Below are 27,834 nucleotides of genomic sequence, written 5' to 3' on the forward strand. Positions count from 1 at the left end.
ACTGAACCAAGGCTCGCTCTACTGGGGGATGTATGCCTGTTAATGCTCTGGGGGAGTAAGGTTGGTTTCAGTAGGATTGCCTTGGTGACAGTTACGATGCTGGAAAGAGATGGCTCCACTCTCTGCCTCTGTTTTGCTTAGAAAATGAACCTCTTCAGTTCCACTTGAGAGAATAATGTATTTATGGCAGAAGCCTGTGAAGTGTAAGAAAATGTGATGGGTGTCCATCGCTTTTGCAGAATCTGTGGACCAACTTGACCTATTGTTAAATATAATGCCATGGTATCAATGAAACATGTTAACATGTAAACACGTTAACTCTTAATTTAATTATTATCATTTGATCCCAATGTGGAAGTGGGGTGGTGCGGGGTTGTGGGTTGTAAAATGGCTGGGCAGGTTCTGAGGAGCTAAAGAGGGTGTACCATGACAAAAGGGGTTAACATGTCACCATGTTGACAACTAATTCTGTATTTGGACCCTTTTTTCTGTTACTGCATACATATGTGAGACCAAAACTTCAATAAAAAAGGTTAAAAAAACGTTTGCCAGCAACAACCAAAATCTCTTTTAATCTCAGTTTAAATAATTATATTTTTAATTGAGATAATTGCCCTTTAATCATAACAGTTAGAATTGGCACTCTGTGTGCCTTTGTATAGCAATCGAATTATAAAGGCACTCTATTCAGCTGATACAGAACATACTCAAATCTTGGGAAATGTGACTCCTGTGAAGAAGTGCACCCAACTTTTAATTGTCTGAGATGCATAAGCACATTCTCTTCTGAACTGGATGATTAAGCCAGTTAACTTTCAAATTCACAAAATGGGGGACCGGTACCTCCATTATGCAGCATCATGACTGTACAGTTGTTATTATGAAATGCAGAAATGCACTAAACGCTAAACAATTTGCTAACAGTAATCAGCCTTTGGAGGAAACGTGAAAAGACAATATAGCTGACCTGACCTAAATTTAGTCAAACTTATTTCAATGGTGATTATTGAGAATAATTGCCTTTCCCTGGTTGGTTTAAAACAGAGAAGTGAAGTTATGATAGTGATCTTATCTACGTTTACAATCAGGACCATGATATGGGCCATTTCTCAACAGTGCTTCCGTGATGGGAGAAATTCTTTTTTATATAGGCCTTATGAATGATTCATCTCTTCAAATTTACAAAAGTTGACCTGCATAGAAAGTGAAAACAAGTCATCTTACAGTTTTTGCAGTAATTTGTGCAGTTACAGCTTGTGATGCATGCTTTCCATGGAAATTAAATTGTTTTCAATACAGTTAGCTGATGGGAAATCATAATGTCTTTAAACAAGGTGATCCTCTTTACATTGAACTGTTTTATGACATTGCTTAAAGAATACAGAAATGTCAATGTTGTTCTTTTGATATAATACTCTCCTACATAGCTATGCAGTCAGAATCTCTCTCATCACAGGACATGATCACAGGAGGGGAAGAGGGACTGACTACCCAGGGCCCGAATGGGGGGAGTGCCCTTGCAAAGCCTGGAATGACACGTGAGAGACATGGATCAAAAGAGGAAGGGGGCCCACAGAGACTGCTTATGTATAGTGCCCAGAATTTTGTGCTACACCTCTGACTATGACTATAACTCATGCAAACCCATTTTAAAAGCCATGAAACAATGGAATAATAGAGCAAAGGGAATTTGGACACTGAAAATAATAAACTATGAAATATAAATACATGAAAATAAATACAATCTTAAATTGTACAGTATATTTTAAAATATGTGATTCAAACACTGGACAACAATGATTACATGCATTGACTACACATTTAAAAAGAATATAATGTATAAGCAAGTTTCAAACTAGGTTTTAAATGGGTCATATAAGTACATGTTTGTGCAGGTCTGATGTTGTATTGCAATTCCACGGTCTAAATGGGTTTTCGCTGCCCACCTTTACTTTCAGAAATGCTTCAATCTGTCTTGGGATGTTGTCATTTAAGTTCTGAACTGTGTTTAGTGGGATATTGGACTTTTCTTGAAGATGGGAAACCTCCAGTTCTTTAGGGGATGAAGGAGGTGAAATCTACTTCACACTCACTCTGCACTCTAGAACTTCCCATAAAGGTCCCATGATGTTTAGAACCGGTGATTGTGGAGGCCGTTTGACGTTTGACGTCATCCTAGTGTTAATGAAGCCACACTTGAATTTGTTTAGCAGTATTTATGGGGTCATTATCAACCTGGAATATAGTGACATCATGAGGGAATAGTGTTTACACCTTAGGGTGCACCTGGTCTTGTAAAGTGGCTTCATAGACTTTGGCAATTATACAACCATGCAGACTTTCATAAGATGGCCGGCGCCCATACCATTGCACCATGATGTCATTGTGGGTTGATGGCTTTCTTTGGCTTTCCCCAACTTAAACAGGTCTAGATATAAGAAAAAGAGGAACTTCTGAGATATACTCTGCGGCTTGGAAACAGTGTTTTAAAAATTATGAGTAAAATCTTGAATCTGGTTGCCAGTGTAATGAGACCAAGATTGTGCATGCACCATTTGTTTTGTTTTTTTAAACTTACCATCAGGCCTACCAGTACACTAGCATGACTTACCTCACTCTGTTATGGGGTGTGGTCAAATCAACAGACTTATTGGGCCTCATTCACAAAAATGTGCACGATCACATTTGATCGTAAACTGTGTGTAAGAACATTTCCTGGAACATTACAGAATTCATCATTTTTTTCTTATCTGTATTTCTTCATGGCTGTTTCCTTATGCTAATCACATGAACAGGATTGCGCATAAACTTTACAGTCAGCATTCATCATCTCGTACACCTGGCATATGCATAAAACAAAGGTCTGCACGTGTCGTGAATCCCATATTGGTCTTTCATAGGAACATTTAAGAATTTAAGAAAGGTTTTGTGAATGAGACCCATTTTGAATCCACATTTAACACACATCCCAAACAACTGTCAAAGCTAACTGAAATCAAACTTGCGGACATGAAACTATAAACTCATAGCAAAAATGTGTGTATATTCCTGAAGACACACTACTGTGTATTGTGCAAAAATAATCCTTTCAATATAAAATATGTTTGCAGCGTGATGCTGAGTGTCCGGATTATGACATCATGTATTGTACAGGCTGGTCGGGTTTCATACAGGACATAATCGTCAGATCTGGCTACCCGGAGACTAACCCGTGGGTTGTAAGCATCGATATGACATCAGTCTACATTCAATTTTCTCATATGTGTGTGTCAAGTTGTGTGTAACCAGCAGCACACATTACAGCGTGTAGCTGCCTGACATCCTGAGGGGGCAGCAACCCATATATCATAAACACTTTATAACCACCCTTTATTGAGTATTAAAGCAGTAGTTCAATTTGAGTTACAGTTTATAAGCTTATATTTTACTTGCCTTTCATAAGTATTAATGCTTTTACCTAGTATCTTTTTAGCTTAATTGAATACTTCAGTAACACCGTTGTTCATTTGTATTGCTAAATGGATGAAATTGGAGAGAGAGAGAGAGAGAGAGAGAGAGAGAGGAGGGGGGGGGGGGGGGGGGGGGGGGGGGGGGGGGGGGGGGGGGGGGGGGGGGGGGGGGGAGAGAGGGGTAAAGAACTATCTTCCGTCATTTCTACAGAACATTGGAAGAGATAGGGTGGAGATCAAGGCGAAAGCCGTTGTGGTTAAATATCAGATGGCAATGCTGCCTGCACCGGCGCATATTATTTTACAGCTGATATCAGTACAGTATGCGAAAAGAAGTGGCTGAAACTCACAAGTGCGGACAATGAGGATGCGGGATGTGTTTTCTGAAGCCGCCTTTGGAAAGCGGATGTTATGTGCTTAACCGTGTCTGGAGGATATTTCTTTGAAGAAATTTGGAAAGAAATCACTGCGTGAAGAGGGGAACCCGTCGGCTGATGCAGGATAGTTTGAAAACTTGGCTGAATTATAGCACATTTGCATTCATATTTGAATGAGCAAGCCACATGTTATCGTTACTTTATATTATGATACAATTGCGGTTACGCCTGAATACAACCTAAAAACGGGCCGGATGGTTTGAATATTATGAGAAGATTGCGGGAGCTATGGACCAGTGGTTACATGCAACTGAGAGAACATTGCGATTTATTTACTATTTTAATGTTCCTTTAATATTCTTTATATAATTTACAAGTTTGCGGTGAAATTAAAATTTCACATAACAACAATGCAACAAGTATTTCCAGTTGGTATTCTGAGGAATTAATACCTCGCTCATGGCAAGGATTGGAAGCAGAGAGTGCTTCGCTGATTTAAATGATTTCAGAGGAACTGATGAATTTAAGCGCTACGCAACGAGAAAAAACGTTTCCTTAATGGTTATATTTTTACATTTGTTAAATTATTAATTTTTAAATTTTTATATTATTGTATTGTCACTCTTAAATTTAATATCACTGTATTGTCAGCGACTGCCGGCACCTTATTACCCAGAGAATCTAAAATAATAAATAATCGCATTGTTTCTTGCACTCAATGTTCTTAGTCTGTTGGAGATTTTACCATGGAAACAGAAGCGAAGCTGGTGACTGCTACGGTAGGCTACATGACTTCCGAGGGTGTCTGCCGCAGCTACACAGTTTAGAAAATATCCTTAATCACATAGTACTGCCTTCTAAATTGCTGTTTTGCAACAGTGAACATCTGTAGATGACAATCTGTTTAAAATGTTATTGACTCGTTTATAAATAAGTCCTTCTCTTGCTTTTGGACCCTTACAGAAATTACATAGACGTGCATTTATGTATTTATTACGTAATAAGAAAGCAATAGCATTTAATGAACTGTAACTGTCACCCCTTGGCCTCGTCTAAATGTATTAAAACTTCATTATGTTATGTAGGCAAGTTCTAAAGTTTTATGAGAGACATTAGAGGGCATTCCTGTTTGAACATGCAAACATGATACAAAGCACATGTGATGAACTGGTTGAAAGCTGTCTAGTGTATCTGGATTGAAGGACTCTACAAAGCTGGAGTGAGGGAATTGACTTGTTCTCAGGGGAAGACGTGGTCTACTGGAGGAAGAGGAGGACAGTTTTAGTCCACAAGAGCCCTAACTAGGCCCCTTTTTTGAGGGGGGTAAAAGGAAGAACGCTGGCAATGCCTCAGAACCAGGCTTTCTCAGACCCGGAATATTCCGCGGAGCACTCAGCGGACCACTCAGTGACGCTGCCCTCAGACTTGGGACAGGCGGCGGGCCGCACGCACGAAGTGACGGTGCGCAGCTCTGGCTACTGCCTGTGCCTGCCGCGTTTCCTGCGGCTCACCTTTGTACCCGAGTCACTCGAGAAACTCTACCAGACCTACTTCAGGCGGCAACGGCATGACACCCTGCTGGTCCTAGTGGTGTTTGCTGCACTATTCGATTGCTATGTCATTATCATGTGCGCGGTGGTGTACACTCACGACAAGCTGGCTACAACGGTGGTGGGAGCTGTGGGGCTTGCGGCTCAGATCCTGCTCTACGTGCTGTGCCGCTTCAACTACCTGCCCAACCACATGGCCCGCAGAACGGTGCCCTACATCCTCTGGTTGCTCATCACTCTTCAGATCTTGTGCTACATGGGCCTGAACTTTGCTGGCTACCACCAGGCCGGTGATACAGTTGGCTGGCAGACCTTCTTCATCTTCTCCTTCTTCCTGACGCTGCCACTTGGGCTCCTGCCCGTCATCATCCTCGCTGTGCTGTCGTGCGGCATGTATACTCTGGTGCTGGGGGTCACTGTTTCTCAGCAGGGGAATGTACATGGGGCACTCTTGTGCAGACAGGTGAGGTGGTAGGAGGGCACTCAAAGCATTTGAAGATAGGTGTGGGATATTGTGAGATAAGTGGCAGAAGGGAAATTAAACAATCGAGCAACAGTTGAGGGCCCTTAGGGATTTTATCACACTTAAACCCCCGGGACCAGTCCCTGCCTGACCCAACTCAACACTTCTTCAAAACCAAGCATCTCAAACATCAGTCTGTCGGGGCACGTAGTCTGTTGGTTTTTTTTTTTCAGCACTTCAGTGCTTAATTAAAGTCAACAATTGACCACTGAGTCCACACACCTTGTCTTTAAGGTATAAATTGGCTGGTGAAAAGAGGTGTACTGCCACTGATGTGTAGTTGGTGCATGAAGTCATTTGAAATGGTTAAGAAGTTCAAGTTTGGCTATGGCGATAAGTGTTGATCCACTAAAAACATATAAATAAACAGTACATAATACTTTGTCAGCTTTGTTGGGGTAGAGTGAGTGAACTGCACTGCAAGTTTTAGGGAATTAGTTGTGTAAGCAAGGGTAATTTAAATTCCAGCAGGCACAACCGCTTTACCTTTAACAAGGTACTCAACTTGAACAGTTCTTGTACTGTAAGAAGTGATTTTCTTTGAGTCAAGGTGAAGATCATAAATGGATATTGGGAGGTCTGATTCTGTTGGACCTCTGGTAGTGAGATTTTGTTAGGGACCTACCACGCTGAGATAGTGAAAAGGGATCTCAGAGATCCAAAATTTCCCCCTGACTCTGTAAGGTATTTTTGGCACCTCCAACAAAGCCCTCTTGGAAGCTGTTGCTTAGCAACTCAAAGCAGCAGCCTCACCTCTAACATAAACTTGCGTTTGTTTTCTTGTATTGCGTTGTTATGAGTCCCCAACCTGAGAGCACGGTTCATCTGTGTGTGCGCGCGTGTGTGTGTCTGCTTTTGTGTATGCTAGTAAAGTCACAGCTGAAAGAGCATTTTAATGTGCATTCATGCTTAGTACTGTCATTGTCTCCTGTCTCACATGACTGATCATAGACATGTGTATCCCACAGGTGGGAAAGATACTTCGGTATAAACAGTCACACAGCATATGCGCATACACAAACACACACATACTCTCTCACCTACATAAATATGGACACACAAACACACACACATGTTCACACATCACAGTCTGGTGATTGGCAGCATATAGACATGTCATTGTTTCCATGAGAAGAGGGTAAAATGCAGTCTTCCCTTTTTCTATTAATAACATACTGTCCAGCTGCTTATCCAGCTTTTGCTAGATTAAATAATTATCATATAATAATAATAAATTATATAGTATACGTATAATAGCAATTCTAATATATATGATTATACATTGCAGGAAAGTGCATGAAAGCCTGTCTCTTAACTGTCTTGACTACTGCGTTTCAGCTCCTGGCCAACATAATGATTTATCTGTGCGCTATCATTGTGGGCATCATATCCTACTTCATGGCTGACCGCAAGCACCGCAAGGCCTTTCTGGAAGCACGGCAATCTCTGGAAGTGAAGATAAATCTGGAGGAGCAGGGCCAACAGCAGGTGAGGGAGAGTGAGAGAGAGGAGTCTGCAGCAAGTGAGGGAGAGAGACTTTTGATTACACAAAACTTTGCAGAAGCATTATGCCAAAAATACTATATCTATCCTATATGTTTATATGAGAGAGAGAGAGAGCAAGTGAGAGAGGGAGGGGGGGGAATACATAGTTCTTGAACAGTTCTTCATAGGTGGGGGAGGGCAGGCAGGTAATTAGGCTCAAGCAGTACATAGCCCTGGTGTGCTGTTACCTCCAGTGGAGCAGAGCAGGAACACCAGGTGCTGCTGTGATTAGCCTTGTTTTGACCTCCCCGAGCTGATGTTGTTATCAAACAGGTGCTGTTATTATGGAATAAACAGTTAAGCAATGGTTTTTGTGGAATACATAGCAAAACAACTTTAAATAGAGCATCTCAGCACTTAGCACTTGGACAATATTAAAACAGATGTTTATACATTATACACACGCACACACACACACATATATATATATATATACACTAACAGAAATACAGAAGCTACTCTACAAGATGCATACTTCTAGTTTGCTGCAAAAACCTAATGGCCTGGTTACAGTTTACTAAGAAGCACCTAAATAATTAGCCTGTTCTGGAAAAAAGGTCTTGTGGATAAAAGAGACCATGATTCACTTGTGTGAGCGTGATGGCAAGGGCAAAGTATGGAGGCCAATGGGAATTGGCCAAGATCCAAGCAGCCCCCCCCTCCCTCCCCATCTGTGAAATATGGTGGCGGGGGTGTTATGGTTTGCGCATGTATGACTGCCACAGATACTGGCTAATTGGTCTTCATTGATCATGTACTCAACTGCTGCTATTGAAGCTGTAAGCTGGAATGAAGTGGCTTACCTGCCCAGGTTCCACCAAATGCCTCCAAATTTATTGTATTCACTATAGAGGCCTTTTGCTTATCAGGCTTTTTGTGATTTTTGAGCTCTTTTTTCTTAATGAGGTTACAAACAGTTAGTTTTGGCTAGCCTAAGGAATTGATTCATTGAATTTCATCGGCACTCTGGTCCTCATGTAAACAAACAGCAATGACAGACTCCTAAGGCAATCAGAAGGCTAGAACCAAAACTAGATAGCTCTCTTATACCTGTACTAAGGAAGCAAATGAAAACAGCAAAACATTATGATGCCCTGAAATAGGGGACTGTGTATAGAAAGTGCTGTCATTTATACATGATGAAACCATAATAAAAAGCTAAAGAAAGAAGCTGAGAATGTGCACTTGCACCACATGAATGAAATCTTTGATTACAAGTTTAAAACTGTAGGGTACTGAGCCAAATCAATAAAAAATATGTCTTTGTCCCAAACATTACGGCACTCACTGTATGTATGTATTATGTATAATTATGTTTTGGGTAACAGTCAAGAAAACGTTCTGTCTAATAATACCATTAGTATAGATCACATAATCAGACGTTGTCTGTCTTGTTCATTCCTGTTGTGTTGTGTGTAGTTTTAAGTACATATGGCCGTTTGTTATGATGCTCGGGCCATTCTTTTTCCTGCTCAGCTCTGAGTTCAGCAGCTTCCTTAAAAATTTTACTTTGTGTCTCCCATTCTTTCCCCTGCCTTATTCCTCTTCCTTCTCCTTTCCTCTCCTCCCATTTCCCTTTCTCATGTGTACCACTGCTTTTTATCCCTTTTTGGAATCCTTTCTTTCTTTTCTGTCCCTCTCATTTAGATTTTTTTTAAATCAGTCTTCCTGTTATCACATTTTTCTCAGTGTCATCTTCCTCCCTCTGTTCATCCATTGTTTGGTTTCCCTTCTTTTTCCCTCTCTCCTTATCTTCAACTTTTCCATCCTTCTCTCTCCAGACTGCTCGCTTAGAACAGCTCAGTGCACTGGGCTTTATTTGTTGCAGCTGATGAGCCAATTATCCCACAGCACTCAACCAAATGAAGAATGATTTGTCTTTCTGAAGCAGTAATACTGTCCCTAGAGCATTCAGGTGTCACATAAAGACAGGTGTGCAGCTACACCAACTCATCACTGCCAGCTTCAGTGATTTCTCCCTCAGCTGTCTACCTGAGCGTTGTCTAACTTATCATTGTTCATCTCAGCACTGTTAGCTATACAGTATTCTGCTCAGCAGGATTCTCCTCAGAAGTGCATACCATATGTCACTTCAGTTAAATATGATTCCTGACTCAATGTTGTCTCCATCAACACAATGTCTTCCTCTCCCCCTTGGAGCTAAGCTCAGTGTTTTGTACAGATATTTATTTTACTGTATAATGTTTGAATATTATAATGTAACATGAAGCAGACAGATGTACCATGAAAGGGAATTATCCCTTATTATGTGTACGGGTTATATAAATAATTGACAGGATGATTGATCAGGATAGAAATAATCAGGAACATGGCAATTAACAGTTTAAGACAGAAAAAGCTCTGTTACTAAACATTTAAAAAGACAATTATGGGAGAAATGGGCTTTTATATTGTAATATGTGTACGAAGGTTAAAAACATGAAGCCTTCTATTAGTGCGTGGACCCCGAAAGGGCGCAAAGAAGTAAAAAAATACATTTAACAGTTAACAGTATATACAAGATGGCAGTGGTTCATTAATATCTTTGCTTAATGTCTAAACAGTAAAAATAACTGTTAAATTCAACTCCATAAACTTTTCCTTGGCTGTACAGTGAAAGAGGGAAATTCACCTCAACCACCACCTATGTATACAACCCATGCATGACAGCCAGTTCTTTCTAGAACAATCAGCGCATGTCTTTTTGAGGGAGAGAGGCATTTATGTTACCTAATTTTGGCTGTGACGCTAGAAAAGACTTAATTGGTGATACTGGCTGTATTGATTTGGGACCTTGCATTTTTCATGGACATTTTGATGCTAGACTGTGAATAAATGAATAAAATTGTCAATGGTGCAGTCTGAGGCTAATGGTCCGGTTGTACTGCATAAATGCATATACAGTAATGTGAATGCTGATCTAGAACTGTGAAATTGGACCGGAGAAAGCGCAATTCATGTTGTTCTTTCATTCCTTTCCTCCATCTCATTATTTACTTTTCATGCTGCTGTCTCCCCCTTCATTTCTTTTTATACCCTCTTCCCTCTGTGTTTCTCAGTTTCCTTTACATGGTTTGTGTCCATCGTCCGCTTTCCCCCTGGTCTCTCTATCCCTCTCCCTGTGTGTTTTCCTCTCCATCTCTAAACCCCTGTGGCCAGTCTCAAGTCGACCTCCTGCTTTTCATCCCACTGGCTCTCTGCTGTTATTTATAAAACAGAGAGATAGAGAGAGTGTTAGCAAAAGAAAGAGAGAGAGAGAGAATACAAATGGAAAAGCAAGTGCTGCTGGGAAATGGGTGAAAATGCTACAGGTTGCCATAGTGACCAACCTCCAGAGACCATGCTGTCTGTAATCATGCTCGCAACTCTTATTTAATAGCAAAATGTTCATCCTCTCCCTCTTCTCTCACACTTAACTGCTTTGTTTGTAACTTGAATTGCTATGAGAGGGAGTTTTTTTTGTGGAATCCAGGATTTTAAAGTACCGCAGTGCCTGACAAAAATACATTTATAGAAATATTATTACTGTGTCATGTTGCAGAGAGTTTGCTTTAATTAGGTGTGTGAAGCTGACTAGACCAGTTCATGTTATTTATGTGTTTTTCTGTTGTAAAATGGAGCATATAAAGCTCCTACAGATGGATACAGGTGTGTGGAAATAATAGATCATAAACATGGCTAATGTAACAGCATACTTGGCTTTAACGTATAACGTAACATCTGGCAATAAAATATTGTCTCAAAAAATACATCATGTATTATAAAATTCGGGCTACATGAATTTTATATATCAAATATACAATAAATGAGAAATTACTTCATGTTTATTACATTAAAACGGCTGAACCTCCACTCCCATAACAGCATAACGTAAATGAGAATTACTGAAGCTTTGTACCTCTATGTCATTGCCACATACCCAGCTAACACAAGATGTTCTCACAATGGGCCTAATTCAAAAAAGCTTTCTTAAATTATTCTTACTTTTGTTCTGTTCCTGTGAAAAAAACTAAATGGGATTCATGCCACATATGCAGACCTTAGTTTTTGAACATATCCCAGGTGCATGAGAAGATAAATGCTGACTGTTTGAAAATTTTATGTGCAATCCTGTTCATGTGATTAACATAAGGAAACAGAATGAACAAATAAAGATAAGAAAAAGAATGATGAATGCTGAAATGTTCTCAGAAATGTTCTTGCACGCAGTTTACGGTCAAATGTGATTGCACACATTTTGCGAACGAGGCCCAATGTTACTGGAATGTATTGTCAATGTTATAACATTGCCACTATATGGCCGCAACACTGTTTTTGTGCTAGCTGGGTTCTCACAGAGGGGGCCTGTCCCTGTTCCGCAGGAGGAGCTGTTACTGTCCATCCTGCCCAAGCACATTGCGGATGAGATGCTGCAAGGAATGAAGAAAGAGGCCAACCAGAACGAGATGCAGCAGTTTAACACCATGTACATGTACCGCCACGAGAATGTCAGGTAAACGCCATAACAGCGTGAGGTAAACACAATGACAACAACAGGTGAATGCAATAACAACATGAGTTAAACACTTTGACATTATCAGGTAAACAGAATGACATGGATTATATGCCGCAACAATGTCAGGTAAACACAGAGAATGTCAGATGAATTTGTACATGGACATCACAGAGATACTGCAAGAGTATAACATAAATGTGACGACATGGGTTAAATGCTAGTGCGGGGTCCGATAAAGGATCAGCTTTCAGTCAGATGAGACTGAGTAGTAGTGAGACAGGAAGCAGTCTGGTGAGGACATGGATGAGACAGCAGCCAGTCTGGTGAAAAGGTAAATAGATGATTGGATAAATCATTTGGCAACCGTGAGGCAATAGCCAGTTGGGACACAGATGCAGACAGTTGTGACGACTGGCAATCAAGTTAGATGACATTTTCCTGACAAAGTATTGTGTGAATATCCTGGACCCAGGAGCATGGCATTTAAATATAGTTCCTGTGGTCTGATTTGTTTGGAAAACGCATACTGAAGGAACTCCTCGTTAAGTATTTCCAGCACGAAAACAGTACAAACACTGTCATAATCAGAACCTTTACTGATCCCCTGATTTTCAATAGAATTTGAGAATTTGAGATGGGTAGAGTAGGGAGGTGTTCGATTCAGTTGGACCTGAGGATCTGAAAGATAGTGACCATTATGATGACATAATTTCTGTGACAATTACTTTTGACCAATCAATGGCACTATTAATCCAATCAACTACAGTGTTGCTAGCTCTGTCATTGGTTCCTGTTGGGTTCTCTGGGTACCTGGCCAGGTGTAGGGACTAAATGTGGTTCCTGGAAATAGATATGGGGTGATTCTGTTGTTAATTGACACATTAAAGAGATCCTGGTATTTTGGTTTTGGGTTACACAAGTATAAAGTATGGAAAAACACATTTTTATGTCTTCAGAAGAAAAACCCTACTTAATTCACACATTCACATGTGTAACCTTTTATTAATATTGTTCTTCCTCCCTCCTCTTTTATCACAATCCCCTTTCCTCTTTCCTTCCCTTCCTCTCCCCTTCTTTCTGTTTTCCTCTCTCCCTCCTGCAGTATCCTGTTTGCTGACATTGTGGGTTTCACCCAGCTGTCTTCATCCTGTAGTGCACAGGAGTTGGTCAAACTGCTCAACGAGTTGTTCGCTCGCTTTGACAAGCTGGCTGCTGTGAGTCTCTCTTTCTCACTCCCTCTCTCACTCACTCACTCACTCACTCTCTCTCTCTCTCTCTCTCTCTCACTCTCTCACTATCTCTTGCGCTCTCTTTTTGACTCTCCCTTTCTAACTCTCAATCTCTCTAACTCTCTCTCTATCTCTTTCTCATTAATGCTTTATCAACAAGACTGTGTCAGGGAAGTGAATTTGTTTGAAATTTGGCCATTTCTGAAATCATCCGTATTAACTGCTAACACCCTCATTTAATGTTCAGCACTCTGCATATAGAACAAAAGTGCATCAACAGTTAAAACCCCTCATTTGTCCAACATATAAAATTTATTTGATTTAATTTGTTAATTATTATCAAATTATATCAATTATCTATTAAATTGCCATATATATCTTGCCTGGGCCTCTCTGTGTGGAGTTTGCATGTTCTCCTCGTGTACACGTGGGTGTCCTCCGGGTACTCCGGTTTCCTCCCTCAGTCCAAAGACATGCAGGTAGGCTAATTGGAATCTTGCCCATAGGTATGAGTATGTGAATGGTCAGTGAATGGTATGTGTGCCCTGCGATAGATTGGCAGCCTCTCCAGGGTGTGTTCCTACCTCTCGTACAATGCACGCTGGGATAGGCTCCAGCACCCCCCATGACCCTGCCCATGATAAGCGGGTATAGATAATGGATGGATGGATATAGCACAAAATATATTTCCTGAAGCAATTTGGGTTATGTAGTTTGCTGAAGGGTACAACCAACAATGCTCTATTTGGGAATTGAACCTACAGTAAAACTCCAAAGTCGGCCACTTCCCTAACAAGGGTCAACACACTGTGCAAACACATTGTGTTCACTGTTGTATCTGGTACAGTGGCTACCATATTTTATCCATTTTCATGAATGTATCTTTCTTTTCAGAAATACCACCAGCTGAGGATTAAGATCCTGGGAGACTGTTACTACTGTATCTGTGGGCTGCCAGACTACCGTGAGGATCACGCAGCCTGCTCCATCATGATGGGTCTGGCCATGGTAGAGGCCATCTCGTGAGTGCAGGCCGGTGTCAATGTGGGGGGTAGCAGGCTATTTTCTTTTGCTTTGATGCTAGCTGTATAGGTCTGAACCTGATTCTATGCTGGCTGTCCTCAGGTACGTGCGTGAAAAGACTCAGACGGAGGTGGACATGCGTGTGGGGGTGCACACGGGCACCGTGCTGGGAGGAGTCCTGGGGCAGAAGCGCTGGCAGTACGATGTGTGGTCCACTGACGTCACCGTCGCGAACAAGATGGAGGCAGGGGGGCTCCCAGGGTACGTGGGGGTACTGGTAATACCCTGACAGAACCGTCAATGTACTCCATTATACTGTACCTCTACACTTATACCATACCTGAGCTACTGCTGTGATAAGGTGGCTGGGTCATCTGGGCAGAGAGCTTATATGCCAAGATGAACAGCATACGGACAGTATACCTAGTGAGCACTGAGAATATAATTGGGGACCCCGTTTAATATACTCATAGTATACTGAGGGTGCACTTAAGGTATGTGTAGCCACTACACAAAATTCTGCATTTATATTCCTTACCAGCTTGGTAAAAAAACACATGCTTACTGTGTACATGGCATACACTGACTCAATCTTAGACTGTGAACAGGTACACTGGAATTCACTTCACAAATGGCTAATAAAAAGCATGTACGGCACTGTGAAGGTAAGGAACTCACCTCAACCACTACCAAGTTGTGAGGCTCATCACCCAGAATTCTTCAGTGAATAACTGAGCCGGTAAAATGGGTGGTTAGTTAAAACAATGAAATTGTTCCTGCTTAAGAGCATCTTCAGTGAAAATAAATAAAATTACTATTATTTATGGTCTGGAAAATGGCACCATCTGGTGGATGGATAGGAGAATGATTAAGTATACTGCCTGAGCTAGATCCACTATTTCAGAACTTTATCTTTAGTAATTTAACCAAACTTCTGCCTCAGCCTCTGCCCAAACTACTTGTACAGTACCCATACCAGAACTGCATCCACACTTGCTGCATTTTGTTCTGAATTGTGTGCTGAACCTTCAGCATGTATAAATTAATTTGTTTTATTTTTAGCGTTCATATATAATACATTTTCCAATAATAAATAAAATGCACCCCATTCGGATGAACCACATCCAAAGCAATGATGTCACCCAGGTATAATGCCTCTTCTCTCTGCCATTCCAGAATGGCTGCAATTAAACAAAAACAAGACTTCAAATCTTCAGTTGTGTCTTATATATTGCAAAATATATAGAAAGCAACAGATCCAAAGCCATTACGTGGTATTGTTCAATTCATATTCACTTAAATTTTAAGAAGAGGTGGCATTATATCCCGATGACATCATTTTCAATGGTCTTTTACAGATACAACCAAAAAGATTTGGTTTTGATGCATGGACTACAGGTCACTCCCATTGGGGTATAACAGAATATACCAGATTATTATTTTTCTCACTACTTTTTCGCCTGTGTTGCAGACGGGTCCACATCTCTCAGAGCACCATGGATAGCCTGCATGGGGAATTTGAGGTGGAGCCAGGTAATGGGGGCGAGCGTTGTGAATACTTGAAGGAGAAGGGCTATGAGACCTACCTAGTGGTTGTGTCCAAGGATGGACTAAAAGGTCTGGTGAGTGGCATCTCTTAACAAATAATTTGTCACCCTTATGTGTGTGTATGTATTGGGGGGATATTTAGGTCTCTGTAGTGTTCCATATGTAGAAGATTGTGCATTAGCCCCATGAATAACTGGATGCACTACCATCTCTTCCTCTGTCTCTCTCTTTCTCATTCTCTCTATCAATCTTTATTTCTCATTTTCTTCGAGAAGCTGTCTATTGAATCACCCTCTCGAAACTCTCCAGCATTGATAAATACTACAGAATGCAATGGGAGCACAGCCTGCACACCACCACCACCAGAGGAACCTGAGGAACTCGACACACAGGTATAAAACACCTCATGCTAAACCAAGATTCTAACCCCCTACCTTAATACCAAACCCAGATTCCAACCCCATCCCTTAATACTCAATCAATCAATCAATCAATCAAATTTGATATATAGCACATTTTAAGGATTTGTCACTATACCCTTGACAATTTACCCTGGCCTAAATCCCCACAAAACTAGCCAGAGGCAACAGTGGTAAGGAAAAATTCCCTGAAAGACATGTATGAAGAAAACTGGGAAGGAGCCAGACTCAATAGTGACGCCCATTCTCCTCTAATTGACTCAGGGAGTCAGTTCACAAACACAAAGTCAGTCAGTTATGGGCAGGTTGCATGAAGCTTGTGTAACTGAAGGTGGTGGTCCAGGGGTTGGGTAGCGGGCTGGAGTAGTGGCTAAAGGGGGGACAGACAGCAGGTTTTGAGTGGGAGGGAAATGGGGCATGTAGCCCATTGGGGAGAGTGAGAAACAAAGGAATGAAAGTTGGGGAATAGCTATAGGTAGAAAACAAAGATACTGAGAGTAGAGCAAGCAACATTTAGTTCTCGCTAGGAGTTTACTTATGACAGCACAACTACTAGGACAGAGACAGAGACTCCACACAGAGATGAGAAAGGCAGGAAACCTACCCACTCCCCCAAAGCCTGCCTGTAACAGGGTCACAACTGTTGATAGGTGACAATAATTAAATGATACACTATGCCTGCATGCTTATCCAGCTTTGTATCTAGACTATAAGTGGTTATAAGCTTCACTGAAAAGGTGCTGGATTTAAATATTGAGACTGTGTCTGATTCCCTTTCATGTTTTGGAAGGTTATTCCATAGTAGGGAAGCTCTATAGGAGACGGTTCTACGACCTGACAAGTTCTTGGATATTCTTGGGGCTGCTAGATCTTGAAAACAAAGCATTCTTGCAGGCTTGTAAAGTTCAAGCATGTCTGATAAATATACTTATGCGAGTTCATGTTACGCTTTGAATGTACTGTATCACAGAAATTCTCTCCTCATTTGAAATAAAAAGGCAATTTTGCCCTGTTTGCACTGCTCTTAAATAAAGCCTTATAACTTTGTGTAAACACACACCACAGACATGGATGACGGCAGTATTCGAAGGTCAGAAATGTACTATCAAAACAATATGATATCATATCAAATCAAAACATGTGAAATATGTGAGGAATTATTCACACACATAATATATTTTAAAATGTGATACAGATAACATAAAGCGCCTTATAATTTATTTGCTCTGCTGTTTATTTCTCAAAATCCACATCAGCCAGTGAAAATTTATGGTACACAGTTAATCTCCAACATCCTGCAAAATAAATAAATGCATATATCTAAAAGCTGTCAAAATCAACAAGGGTTTCTAAGGATAGACTAGTTTTCACATTGAAAATTCACTTTTGTCCAGTACTTCAATAACTTGGCCATAATGGAAAGCTATTTAATTAGAATATGTGCCATTATTAGGTTATATACTGTATTTAAGAGTCCGGGATTTTTCTATAGAGTGCGTTATTTAAAGAAAGTGCGCCTCAGCTGTGAGCGAACTAGACGCCCTGCAGAGTCGGCTGGTAAGATAAACATCCCCTAAACAGAGAAATTCCTCCGAGGGCTCATTTTAAAGCTAAGAGTCCTGTCTAATTTGCCCTGCTGCTAAGTGACTTATAAAGACACCAATCGCTGCTCAGACAACCAAAACCAGCTAACTCCAAGAACGGATTTGTAATCAGACTGTGACTACAGCTCTGCTTCTCTGGGGGTGCGTCTTATTACTTTTCACTCCGCAGCTCCTTTCCTCCACTCCCCCACTACCACTCGTCTCCTACCCAGGAGTATGGGGAGGAGACAAGTGGAGAAAAGGAGAGAAGGAGGTGTGAAGACAATTGGGACAGCTGGACATCTCCTATTGATGAAATAGCCCTATCATAATCAGTATATTTTGCACAGCCCACAAACAGTCCCGTAGCCAGTCTCAGATTTTGTACATGGTCATCCCATTTAAAGCTGCAATCTTTAAAGCATCCCCATCTTAAATTGCCAAATTAGTCTGTAGAATATGAGTCACAAAAACAAACTGACATTTTGTTATCCGTTGCAGGCAATCTAGCCTACGGGTAGGATGCTGTGTGTAGAAATAACCTAATGAACCACATGCAAATTTGACTGAATATTTTGCCTAATTGGGGAAATTTGAGTTCTCTGCCATCACCGCTTTCTAAAGTTTGGATTGTGTCTGATTCTATGGGATGTCACCCTAAAATATGAAAATACTTCCACGGTAGGACACATTGATGTATCCTTGCCAGGAGGAGCTCAGCATGAAGGCGCTTCACTTGTCTCCTCCAATATTGGGACATTGAAGGGAGGGAAAACACAAAAATCAGTTTCTAGGGCATGGAGGAGACAAGGTGGTAGTGGAGGAAAGAAGGATACATTTTTCAAGTATTGGAACACACCCTGGAATTTTCTCTGAGGAGATGTACTGCATCAGATTGAGTTCAAAATGACGTTGGAGCTCGGAATTAGCTACAGCTTGCAAATAAACTGAACTATTTTGGATTACAAAAACATTTATATGGGCAAAATAACCATAAAGATGCAAATATTGGATATACTGGAAGTGAATGCAATGCAAGTACATTAGATATGGACATTTAAAACTTTTTTCTGACTGATTTATTTAGTGATTTAAGGCACTGTCTTGAAAGCTGTAAGGGTGTAAGATTTTTTCATGTAAAGATATATGAGGCGAGATCACTGTTGAGAGTATTTAAAAAAATAAGTTTATGATGTGGTTTAGGGTGTAATACGCCATCAGGGGACAGGGAGTCTCCTTTTGTTTTATTGTCCTGTGATAAAGGGAGAAGAGATAAGGGAACAAATGGCCTTCTTAGCACAGAAGAATCTCCTGAAGGCTCGGAGTGCTAGTTTGTGGTGTGTTTGTCCAATTTATTTTAATGAATGTTGGATATGTGATGATTCCAAATTCAGTGGGTGCCGGTGTCCACGCCACTAGAGGGCAAGAGGGAAAAGCTTTAAATGTCTCCACAAAACATATGAGCATGTGCGATCCCTGTCTTGTCTTAGGTGGTGAACCCCTCCTTTCCGAACCGCCGGCATCAGCTTCGACTGCGTAGCCTGGCAGAGAGGGTGGTCAATGCTCAGGAGGATGAGCTGGAGCTAAACAAACTGCTGAACGAGGCCCTGCTGGAGCGGGAGACTGTGCAGGCGTAAGTGCGCTAACTACAAGATACTGCCAATAATAATCTTCTGAAAGCATGCCACATAGGTAGTGCCTTCCCAAAGTATTGGCACTCTTGATAATCTTAAACAACAACACAGGTAGCCCAAAATTGGGACTATATTTTCTGTTGTATACTATATGCTAATACAATTGCTCAGGGAAATGTTTTTAACAATGAATAATTTTATAGCCAAAAAACACAGGTGTGAGAATGATTGGCACTCCTGTTTTTAGTACATTGTGCATCTACCCACTACTGAGTGGCTTTGTGTAGTGTTCTGTGAGATTGGTGAACATATCAAGTGGAGGCTGGGTGTTTGACTATTCCTCCGAAAAAGAATCAGGATTTTGCTGAAGAGATGAAATTTTTGGGGCGAATGTCAGGACATTCTTTTAGGTCATTGCAAGTATATAATCCGTGGGGATCACTGTCATGTTCCTGGTTAAAATTAGCAAAAGAATACAACAGAGAGGGCGGAGGGCAAGGATTGATTCTGGATCTGGGGGACTGCGTAGGCCACCAAGTATTGTTACTGTAATTGTGCAACAGAATATATACACTAATTGATCCCCTTTCTTCTCATCTCCTTCCCCTTTCTCCTCTCCCCTTCTTCTTCTGTACTAATTTCCCCCTCTTCTTTTCCTTTCGCTATTCCCTTTTCACATCCCATTCTCCCTCTCCCATCGCCCTTCAATCTCCTCTTACCATTCCACCCTCCTCCCTTCTTGCAGTCTCAAAGAGAAGCACACAAATTCTCTGTCCCTGCGTTTTCTGGATCCAGAGCTGGAGATGCGCTACTCGGTGGAGAAGGAGAAGCAGACTGGAGCTGCATTCAGCTGCTCTTGTGTAGTCCTATTGTTCACCGCTGCCATGGAGACCTTCATTGATCCACAGTATGCGTACTCAATATCAACATGCCATCCCAACTAAACAAATGATGCTATTAAACTCAAATGTTATGATGGTGGAATGTCAGGAAATGGTGTTCTCTCAATTTTGACTTACATCTTTAAAATATTCTCCTGCATTTCTACTCCTGTGCTATGCACACACACACACACACACCAATACCTCTCTGTTTTTTTAATTCCTTAGGCTAACCGTAAATTATGTGACACTTCTTGTTGGGGAAATCTTGTTACTTATTCTCACTATTTGCTCAATGGCAGCCATCTTTCCCAAGGTAAGTGCCCAGCTCTTTCAACTAGTATACTTCATCCAGCCAATTTATCATTGCAATCCATCTATGCAGACAAATACAGATAGATGTTAAATTCATGAGATCACATTGGTAGTCATGCTGATTATGTTGGGGTTAATGAATTTCTGAAAAAGGATCACTGTTTATTGACAAATAATTGGTGAATATCTGTGGAACAGATGTTTCCAAAGAAGCTGGTTTCCTTCTCTGTTTGGATTGATCAAACACGCTGGGCCCGCAATACATGGGCCATGGCGGCCATCTTTGTCCTGACCATGGCTGACATCGTGGACATGGTGAGCAATTCCATCCTCCTCCTCCCTCTTCTTCCTCCTCCAGCTCCTTTTCTCTTCCTAATTTTCTTTTGCCTTCATCCTGTCTTCTCAGCCTCATTTCTTCTGATTTCTTCTCTTCACCACTTAAACTATTTTTGTTTGCCAAGACATTTAAATTTTTGATAAATGTTCTTAATACACTATTTGTCAATTTTCCTGGATATCCCTCAATGTTTTTAAGTGAAAGGAAATTTTGCTGTAACAGTTTAAAACATTCTATTTTGTGTAGTAAAGATTACAAATTTTCTTGATAGTCATGCAAACAAGCCTTAAAGCTCTTCAAGACAAAAAATTTAAAGGAACAGGAAAAGGTGTGGCCTAAAAATTGTGGCGTCCAGGCTGGAGAAAAATCTTTTTAAAAGAGCAAGAATCTGTTTTCCTGTCTCCAACTTGTCATAGTTGTCACTGCTTTCATATGATTGATTAAAATATAATCAAATAAATATGTTTTTAAATAATTGGCAATAAATAAATACAGATATTAAACAGTTTTATAGTATCTGTGTGTCAGGGCTGTGCAGAGACTTTTTGAGGGGCAAGTGCTTGAAGTTAGAAAAGGGCACAGCAACCAACAACACGCAGTTATTGTACAGAATATATTTTGCCAAGATGAATGAAAGATTAATGACACCAATAATAATAGATATATATTTTTTAAATCTATTTGAAGGGGCAACTTGAGCACTTTGGGCAAAAGGGGCAGGTGCTCAGCTTGGAGGAATGTGTGTTTCTGCCCTTATCACTTCACACAGACACTGTGAAACACCAAGTGTCATCAATGCTATAATATATGCTGATGTTTGTCTGATGCTGAGCAGATGTTGCTCTGATGTTGTGATGATTTTCTGCTGATGTTGCTGTAATGTTGTTCTGATGTTTCTCTGATTCTGGTGTAGTTCTGATTCTGTTCTGACGTTGGTCTTGTATTGTGCCGATGTTGTAGCTAAGCTGCCTGCAGCCCCCTTTCTTACTGAGGAACAGCAGCAGCAATATGGAGCTTTTTCTAGGCCCGCCAGAAGGAGAGGGGGGCTGTGTAGATAACCCCAAATACTACAGCTACATAACTGTGCTGGCACTCGTAGCGACCACCATGCTGGTGCAGGTCAGTCACATGGTCAAGCTCACCCTCATGCTGCTCATCACCCTGTCTATTGGTGTGATCAACATCTACAGCTGGTGGGACCTCTTTGACCAATATGACCGTGTCCGCTTTAAGGAATACACGTGAGTATTATTTCTTTTTGTTTACATATTATTAATAGGGCTGTAACCCATAAAATGTTCTGAATAATTTTTTCCAATTAGTTGAATTAATAAGCCATTTAATTTTTTATTTGATTCATAATTGTTTTAGTGAATTTATCCGTAAATCATGAAGCATCTCTAATTTGTATGTCAGAAGATAACGTGGATGAAATTACATCAGTCAAATACAGTGTTTGCAGCTTCTTTGCTTGAGTGAGAAAACACCAGCTGTGTTTAATATAATGTAAACACATTACACCAAGAGGCTTAGTTTAAAAACTCCTCATGTTGTATATATACTCTGTATATAGAGTTCTCTAGTCCTAACTACACAGAGCAACTATGCCAATTTAACAATAAATTTAAGAATTAGATACATTTTTCTCAAAAATTAGTTGGTGGGGCTGCTGGATGGCTCATTCGGTTATGGTACTACGCTGTGGTGCATTAATGAGCCTCATGGCCTCATCAGTATTGTGTTAGTGCCAACTATGGCAAGTAGCTCCATAGGGAGATGCGTAGTTAGTGAATGTGTAGTCCAGGGTATGGGAGTGTTCAGTTTGTTAGGGATCTACGTTCATCACTATCTAGCGACCCCTTCTAGTCGACAGGGTGCATGCAAAAGAAATGTTTTCCTCCAACTCTCTTCTGTGCAAGCTTAGCTGTAGACTGTGGTGTCAAAAGAAGCAGCTGGCAACACAACCCGTTTCTGAGGAGAACCGTGCATGTCTATGTTGCATACAAAAAATAAAGAAAAAATGAGGAGGGTGATTACAACATCTGTTTATTGATCAGGCTAATTAATCATAAATTAACTTCAGTATTGCCTTTGATTACTACAACCATGTCCACTTCAACATGTACAGTGCAAGTGCTTACTATTGGTACTAGTGGTTGTTATGATTGAGCAGTTGCATTGAAAACAACACCTGTGGCAGTAGCTTTAGTGGTTGTAATCTTTCTGTTCACAGGCCTTATATCGTTCCTTCCAAGTACTCCATGACTGTAATGATCATCATTATGATGTTCGGCTTCTACTATTTTGCCCGCCACGTATGTATCTTCGCCCTCATCCTGCTCAATGGTCCCTTTCCCCTGTATGGGGCTCAATTCAAGTTCTAGACAACATGAATAGCACCCCTGCATAATATTACAAATATAGTGATAATGTTGCATATCTTTGGCTTTAGAAATGGCGATCTCTTCATTTCCTACAATGCACAAAATGTGGACAACTGTTCCAGTACACCATTTGATAGCTATGCATGAGCTTTTTGACGATAACCATCATTGGCCACAAGCTTACACAAGCTTACTGTAACATTTAAAGGAATTTTTCTGGAGAAACGTTGCTCATTTGGTAGTTTCCAACTCTCTTAGCTTATGCAACTCCCCCTGCTCAGGCAGAGGTTCAGTCCCCTGCCAGCAGACATTCTCAGCCATAGTCCCTTTTCCAACTGTGTCCCTGTCTGAATAAAGCAATAATTTTGGAAAGAGGGTGGACTGTCCACTCTTGCTTTTTTTTAAAAGTTTTGATCAAAAGTTGCAAACAATGACAGTTCTCTCCACTGCCCCCCAGATTGAGAAGCTAGCACGCACTCTTTTTCTGTGGAAGATTGAAGTGCATGACCAGAAGGATAAGGTTTCTGAGATGAGGCGTTGGAATGAAGCGCTGGTCATAAACATGCTGCCGGAACATGTTGCTCGACATTTTCTGGGATCAAAGAAAAGGGATGAGGTGAGGTAGTTAGCTAAAAAAGGAACACAATGGACTGGGAGAAGCATTATAACAATTGGAATTATTTATTTATGTGTGTTTCTTCTATTACTGTGTATTGCTATCTACAATGAACAGGAAATGTATAAGAAACAGTACTGTGAAGCTTAAATTCATTATACAACTTATTGGACCTTGTAACTAGATTGAGTCTTGGCCAGAATGTAAAAAATGTTATATCTATCCTCAGTTTTATGAATTTTTACAGTTGCTTCTGTCTCATATTACAAAAATAACAAGAGTCTCCCCTCAGCAAGACAAATAAGATTTAAAAGTTGATACATATTTAACGGGCAGTTGATTAAAATTAGTCATTGAGACCAACAACAGCAACATAACCGCACTGATGGATCCAGATGGGGTTCACAGGACATGAATCCAGGGACTGTAGTGACACCCCTCACCCCACTCCCAGCAGATTGATTGAGTAGATTTATTCTGGGTTTGCAGCATGTTAGACTGCAGGACTGGTACAAACTAATTTGAAAGCAAAAGTAGGAGAATGTGTTTTTTTAGCCCCCATACCCTGCCCACTGTTCTACGGTTTACATAACTGTTTACACAGACTGCAGTTTACACAAAAACCAGGAGTCACTCTGGATAAGTTTCCTGTAAATGCCAAAATCTAAACATTATAATATCTTATTATAATGGAAGACATGAATGATCCTGAGTGTTGATGAACTTATGCCCACTTGTAACCAGACTTTCAGCTTGCAAATGTTAAGGGATAAAAATGTTAAGGGATAAAAAAAGTCATTATGGATTGATAAATCTATCAAGGATCAAGTGTTATGGCTGAGTTGGATCGTGGCTTTCTGCAGGAACTCTACAGCCAGTCCTATGATGAGATTGGGGTAATGTTCGCCTCCATACCAAACTTCTCCGACTTCTACACAGAGGAGAGCATTAACAATGGTGGCATCGAATGTCTCAGGTTCCTTAATGAGATCATCTCCGACTTTGACAGCGTGAGTAGCTGCACTTCCATCTTCCAAGGCTACTGTACCAGAGCAGCTTTGCTCATTGTGAAATAGCACAGTTACTTGAACCATGAGAGTGCATTTTTTGTCAATGACCTTTGACCCCTGACAGCTCCTGGATTTGCCTCAGTTCCGCTGCATTACCAAGATCAAAACCATTGGAAGCACTTACATGGCAGCATCAGGTGTCACACCTGAAGCGAACACCAATGGATACAAGGTGAATCTCAAATAAATCACAGATACACCTGAGTATGTCACACCTACATCAGACACAACTGTGTACACACCTGTCTGAGTCACAGATACATTAGCACACTCATAATAATGATGATGATGATGATGAGCATGATTAAACCTAAAATATGGTGTGGCCTACATATGGTGCTTTAAGAGGTCTGTGGTGGAGGAAGTGATGTAGTTGCTGGAGATGGTAATGTTGATGATGAAGGCTGAAGAATATCCAACATAACAAATATCTTCCAGGCAAGGGCATAAGGTGGTGGTGTTGATAATGTTGATTGCGATGAAAATGATGATGATGATGAAGATGACAATGACTGTATTGTGTTCTGCAGAAGGATGAGATGTCAGACCGGGAGAGATGGCAGCACCTTGCAGACCTGGCCGACTTTGCCCTAGCCATGAAGGTCACTCTCACGAACATCAACTGCCAGTCCTTCAACAACTTCATGCTCCGCATTGGTCAGTGTACTATGAGTGTGTGTGAGCCTGCATCATTGTGTGTGCATGCGTGTGTGTGCATACGGTATGTGCAGATGTACACGTGTAACAGGAAGTGCCACACTCTTCTTCAGGGCTCAACAAGGGTGCAGTGTTGGCCGGAGTAATCGGGGCACGGAAACCCCACTATGACATCTGGGGAAACAGCGTCAATGTGGCCAGTCGTATGGAGTCAACAGGAGTCATGGGCAACATCCAGGTATATTACACCTGTACAAGCAATCATATGAATGGAAGAGTAGAACAGCTACTGTTCAGAGAGAAGGGAGAAAATTAGGAAATTGCAATGGTTGATAGTAAATTCATGATTTTCCTAGACACTTGGATTGAAAGTGTGGAATCATTGGTCAGCTTCATTTTACTAAGATCGTAAATAGAGTTAAGTCAGTCAATAGTTTGTCAGCTCAAATGCACTGCCTCAGTAAAAGTGAACAGGACAGGGCATTACAGTTTATTTCGCTTCAGTTTCTTATTGTCGAATTGTATTCTTCCTCGAGTATCCCAAACTATGTGCACGGTTTTAACGCCCTCAGGTGGTGGAGGAATGCTATATTGTCCTGAAGGAGTATGGATTCCGTTTTGTGAGGCGAGGGCCCATCTTTGTGAAGGGAAAAGGGCAGCTCCTGACGTTCTTCATGAAGGGGCGGGACAAACAGGGCTCTTTCATCAACGGCTCTGCTGTCAACCTGCCCCACCAGGTGGCTGACTCCTAACCCTAACACACTGACAATTTGTTTGTCACACACTGACACACCGCTTTTCACACATTGACCTGCCCTCAGTCACACACTGATACACCCTCTGTCACAAACTCCTTCTTTCATACTCAAACACAAACTCACATGCCCATCTTCTCTTGATCTCATTCTCCCTGGCACACATATGCTTTATGCACACTTGAAAAATCAAAGATGCACAAATACATAAGATGAACTACACATAGGTGAGTTTTAGTGCTACACTTCCATACTGCAAAAAACATTTTTGACTGCTTTTCTCAGATTCTGCTCAGTACAAAGAGAAATGACAGCAAAAAGCCTGCAGGCTGCCTCAGCTCTCCGTGTGGAATTATACAACCTAAAGGCTAGTGTGTATGTGTGTGTGTGTGTGTGTGCTTGCGTGCGTGCATGCTTGTGTGTGTGTGTGTCTGTGCGTTTGTGCATGAATGAGGTACGTTTACCTGTGGGGTGGTGTTGCAGAGGCAGGTCTGACACCTTAGACTAAAGTCCTCTTCCTCAGTGTCCTTCCTCTGTGACATGGATGAAAGTGCAATATTTAAATCCCACTCAGTAAACTCTCACCCCCGCCTCTCCTGCCTGTCCTCCTTGCAAAGTACTAAAGCACACTTTTGCCTACAAGGCATATTTTTATACTCCGATTGTAACATGCTTTTTGTTCAAGTAGGAAAATGTTCTGAAATAATGTATAAAGGTCCAATACATAACCATGTGTGTACCATTTTTCATCGCTTTCATTCAGATAACTTCAGGGATAGTAGAGAAAGAATAGCTAAGCTATACAATATTTTAGACCAGGACCAGTGTCAAAAGCACTGGAATCAGAAAGTAGACATTTTTGATCCATTCTTCAAATGGTGAAATGGTGAAATCAGATATCCAGCCTTCACTAACAATGTTGTTTCCGAATATTCCTTTTGATATCTGCTCTTAGGACAATGTCATCTCACACCATACTGTCTCTCCCCCTTTTTGTATAATGCCTGGAATCAGGATGTAGATATGTGGGCAGAGGCCACACAGCCTTTGATGTTAATCTCTCAAGCCCTTAAACTCAGGATTGGGGAACTGTGAATAATGTTGTTCAAATAATTTATTTGTTCTTTGAATTCTTTGATTAAAACTTTTTAAATGTGATACACCATCTCTGTAGTGTGGTACGGTTTTACTTGTTTGTGAATCTTGTTGGTGGTAAACTCATTCCCATAAAAAACACATTCCCTTTGGGATAAAATCTCCTAATTTAAATTCAGATTTAATATGTCTCTGCGGAAAGGGCTCCTCACTAAAATCTGGGTTTAAAACATTTCTTGGCATGTAATTGAATGTATATTTGCAACAAAACAAAAAACCCTTTGGGATTACTCTCTCGGTGCATATGGAATTGAAACAGTGACCAAGTGCCAGGTTTGAGTTCTGGAAA

The 27,834-nt window shown here is 40.9% G+C and overlaps 1 protein-coding gene across 2 annotated transcripts; it reads left to right on the forward strand.

Annotated features, from left to right (window-relative positions):
- The first annotated feature begins 3,668 nt into the window (after nucleotides 1–3,668).
- On the forward strand, nucleotides 3,669–27,555 carry LOC118228793 (adenylate cyclase type 3-like). 2 transcript variants are annotated; one of them, XM_035420213.1, is made up of 21 exons: nucleotides 3,669–4,605; nucleotides 5,070–5,839; nucleotides 7,238–7,387; nucleotides 11,806–11,936; nucleotides 13,042–13,153; nucleotides 14,063–14,190; nucleotides 14,294–14,452; nucleotides 15,663–15,813; nucleotides 16,015–16,131; nucleotides 19,232–19,374; nucleotides 20,121–20,282; nucleotides 20,485–20,572; nucleotides 20,770–20,886; nucleotides 21,869–22,149; nucleotides 23,142–23,223; nucleotides 23,750–23,908; nucleotides 24,772–24,918; nucleotides 25,043–25,150; nucleotides 25,509–25,635; nucleotides 25,749–25,873; nucleotides 26,208–27,555. In XM_035420213.1, the coding sequence occupies exons 2-21, from the start codon at nucleotides 5,171–5,173 to the stop codon at nucleotides 26,385–26,387; spliced, it is 3,336 nt and encodes a 1,111-aa protein (XP_035276104.1). In that variant the 5' UTR covers nucleotides 3,669–4,605; nucleotides 5,070–5,170; the 3' UTR covers nucleotides 26,388–27,555. The 2 variants fall into 2 exon arrangements, with proteins under 2 accessions (XP_035276104.1, XP_035276105.1); XM_035420214.1 differs by lacking the exon at nucleotides 5,070–5,839.
- Nucleotides 27,556–27,834: the final 279 nt, after the last annotated feature.

The sequence above is a fragment of the Anguilla anguilla genome, chromosome 6, assembly GCF_013347855.1.
Source record: "Anguilla anguilla isolate fAngAng1 chromosome 6, fAngAng1.pri, whole genome shotgun sequence".
NCBI lineage: Eukaryota > Metazoa > Chordata > Actinopteri > Anguilliformes > Anguillidae > Anguilla > Anguilla anguilla.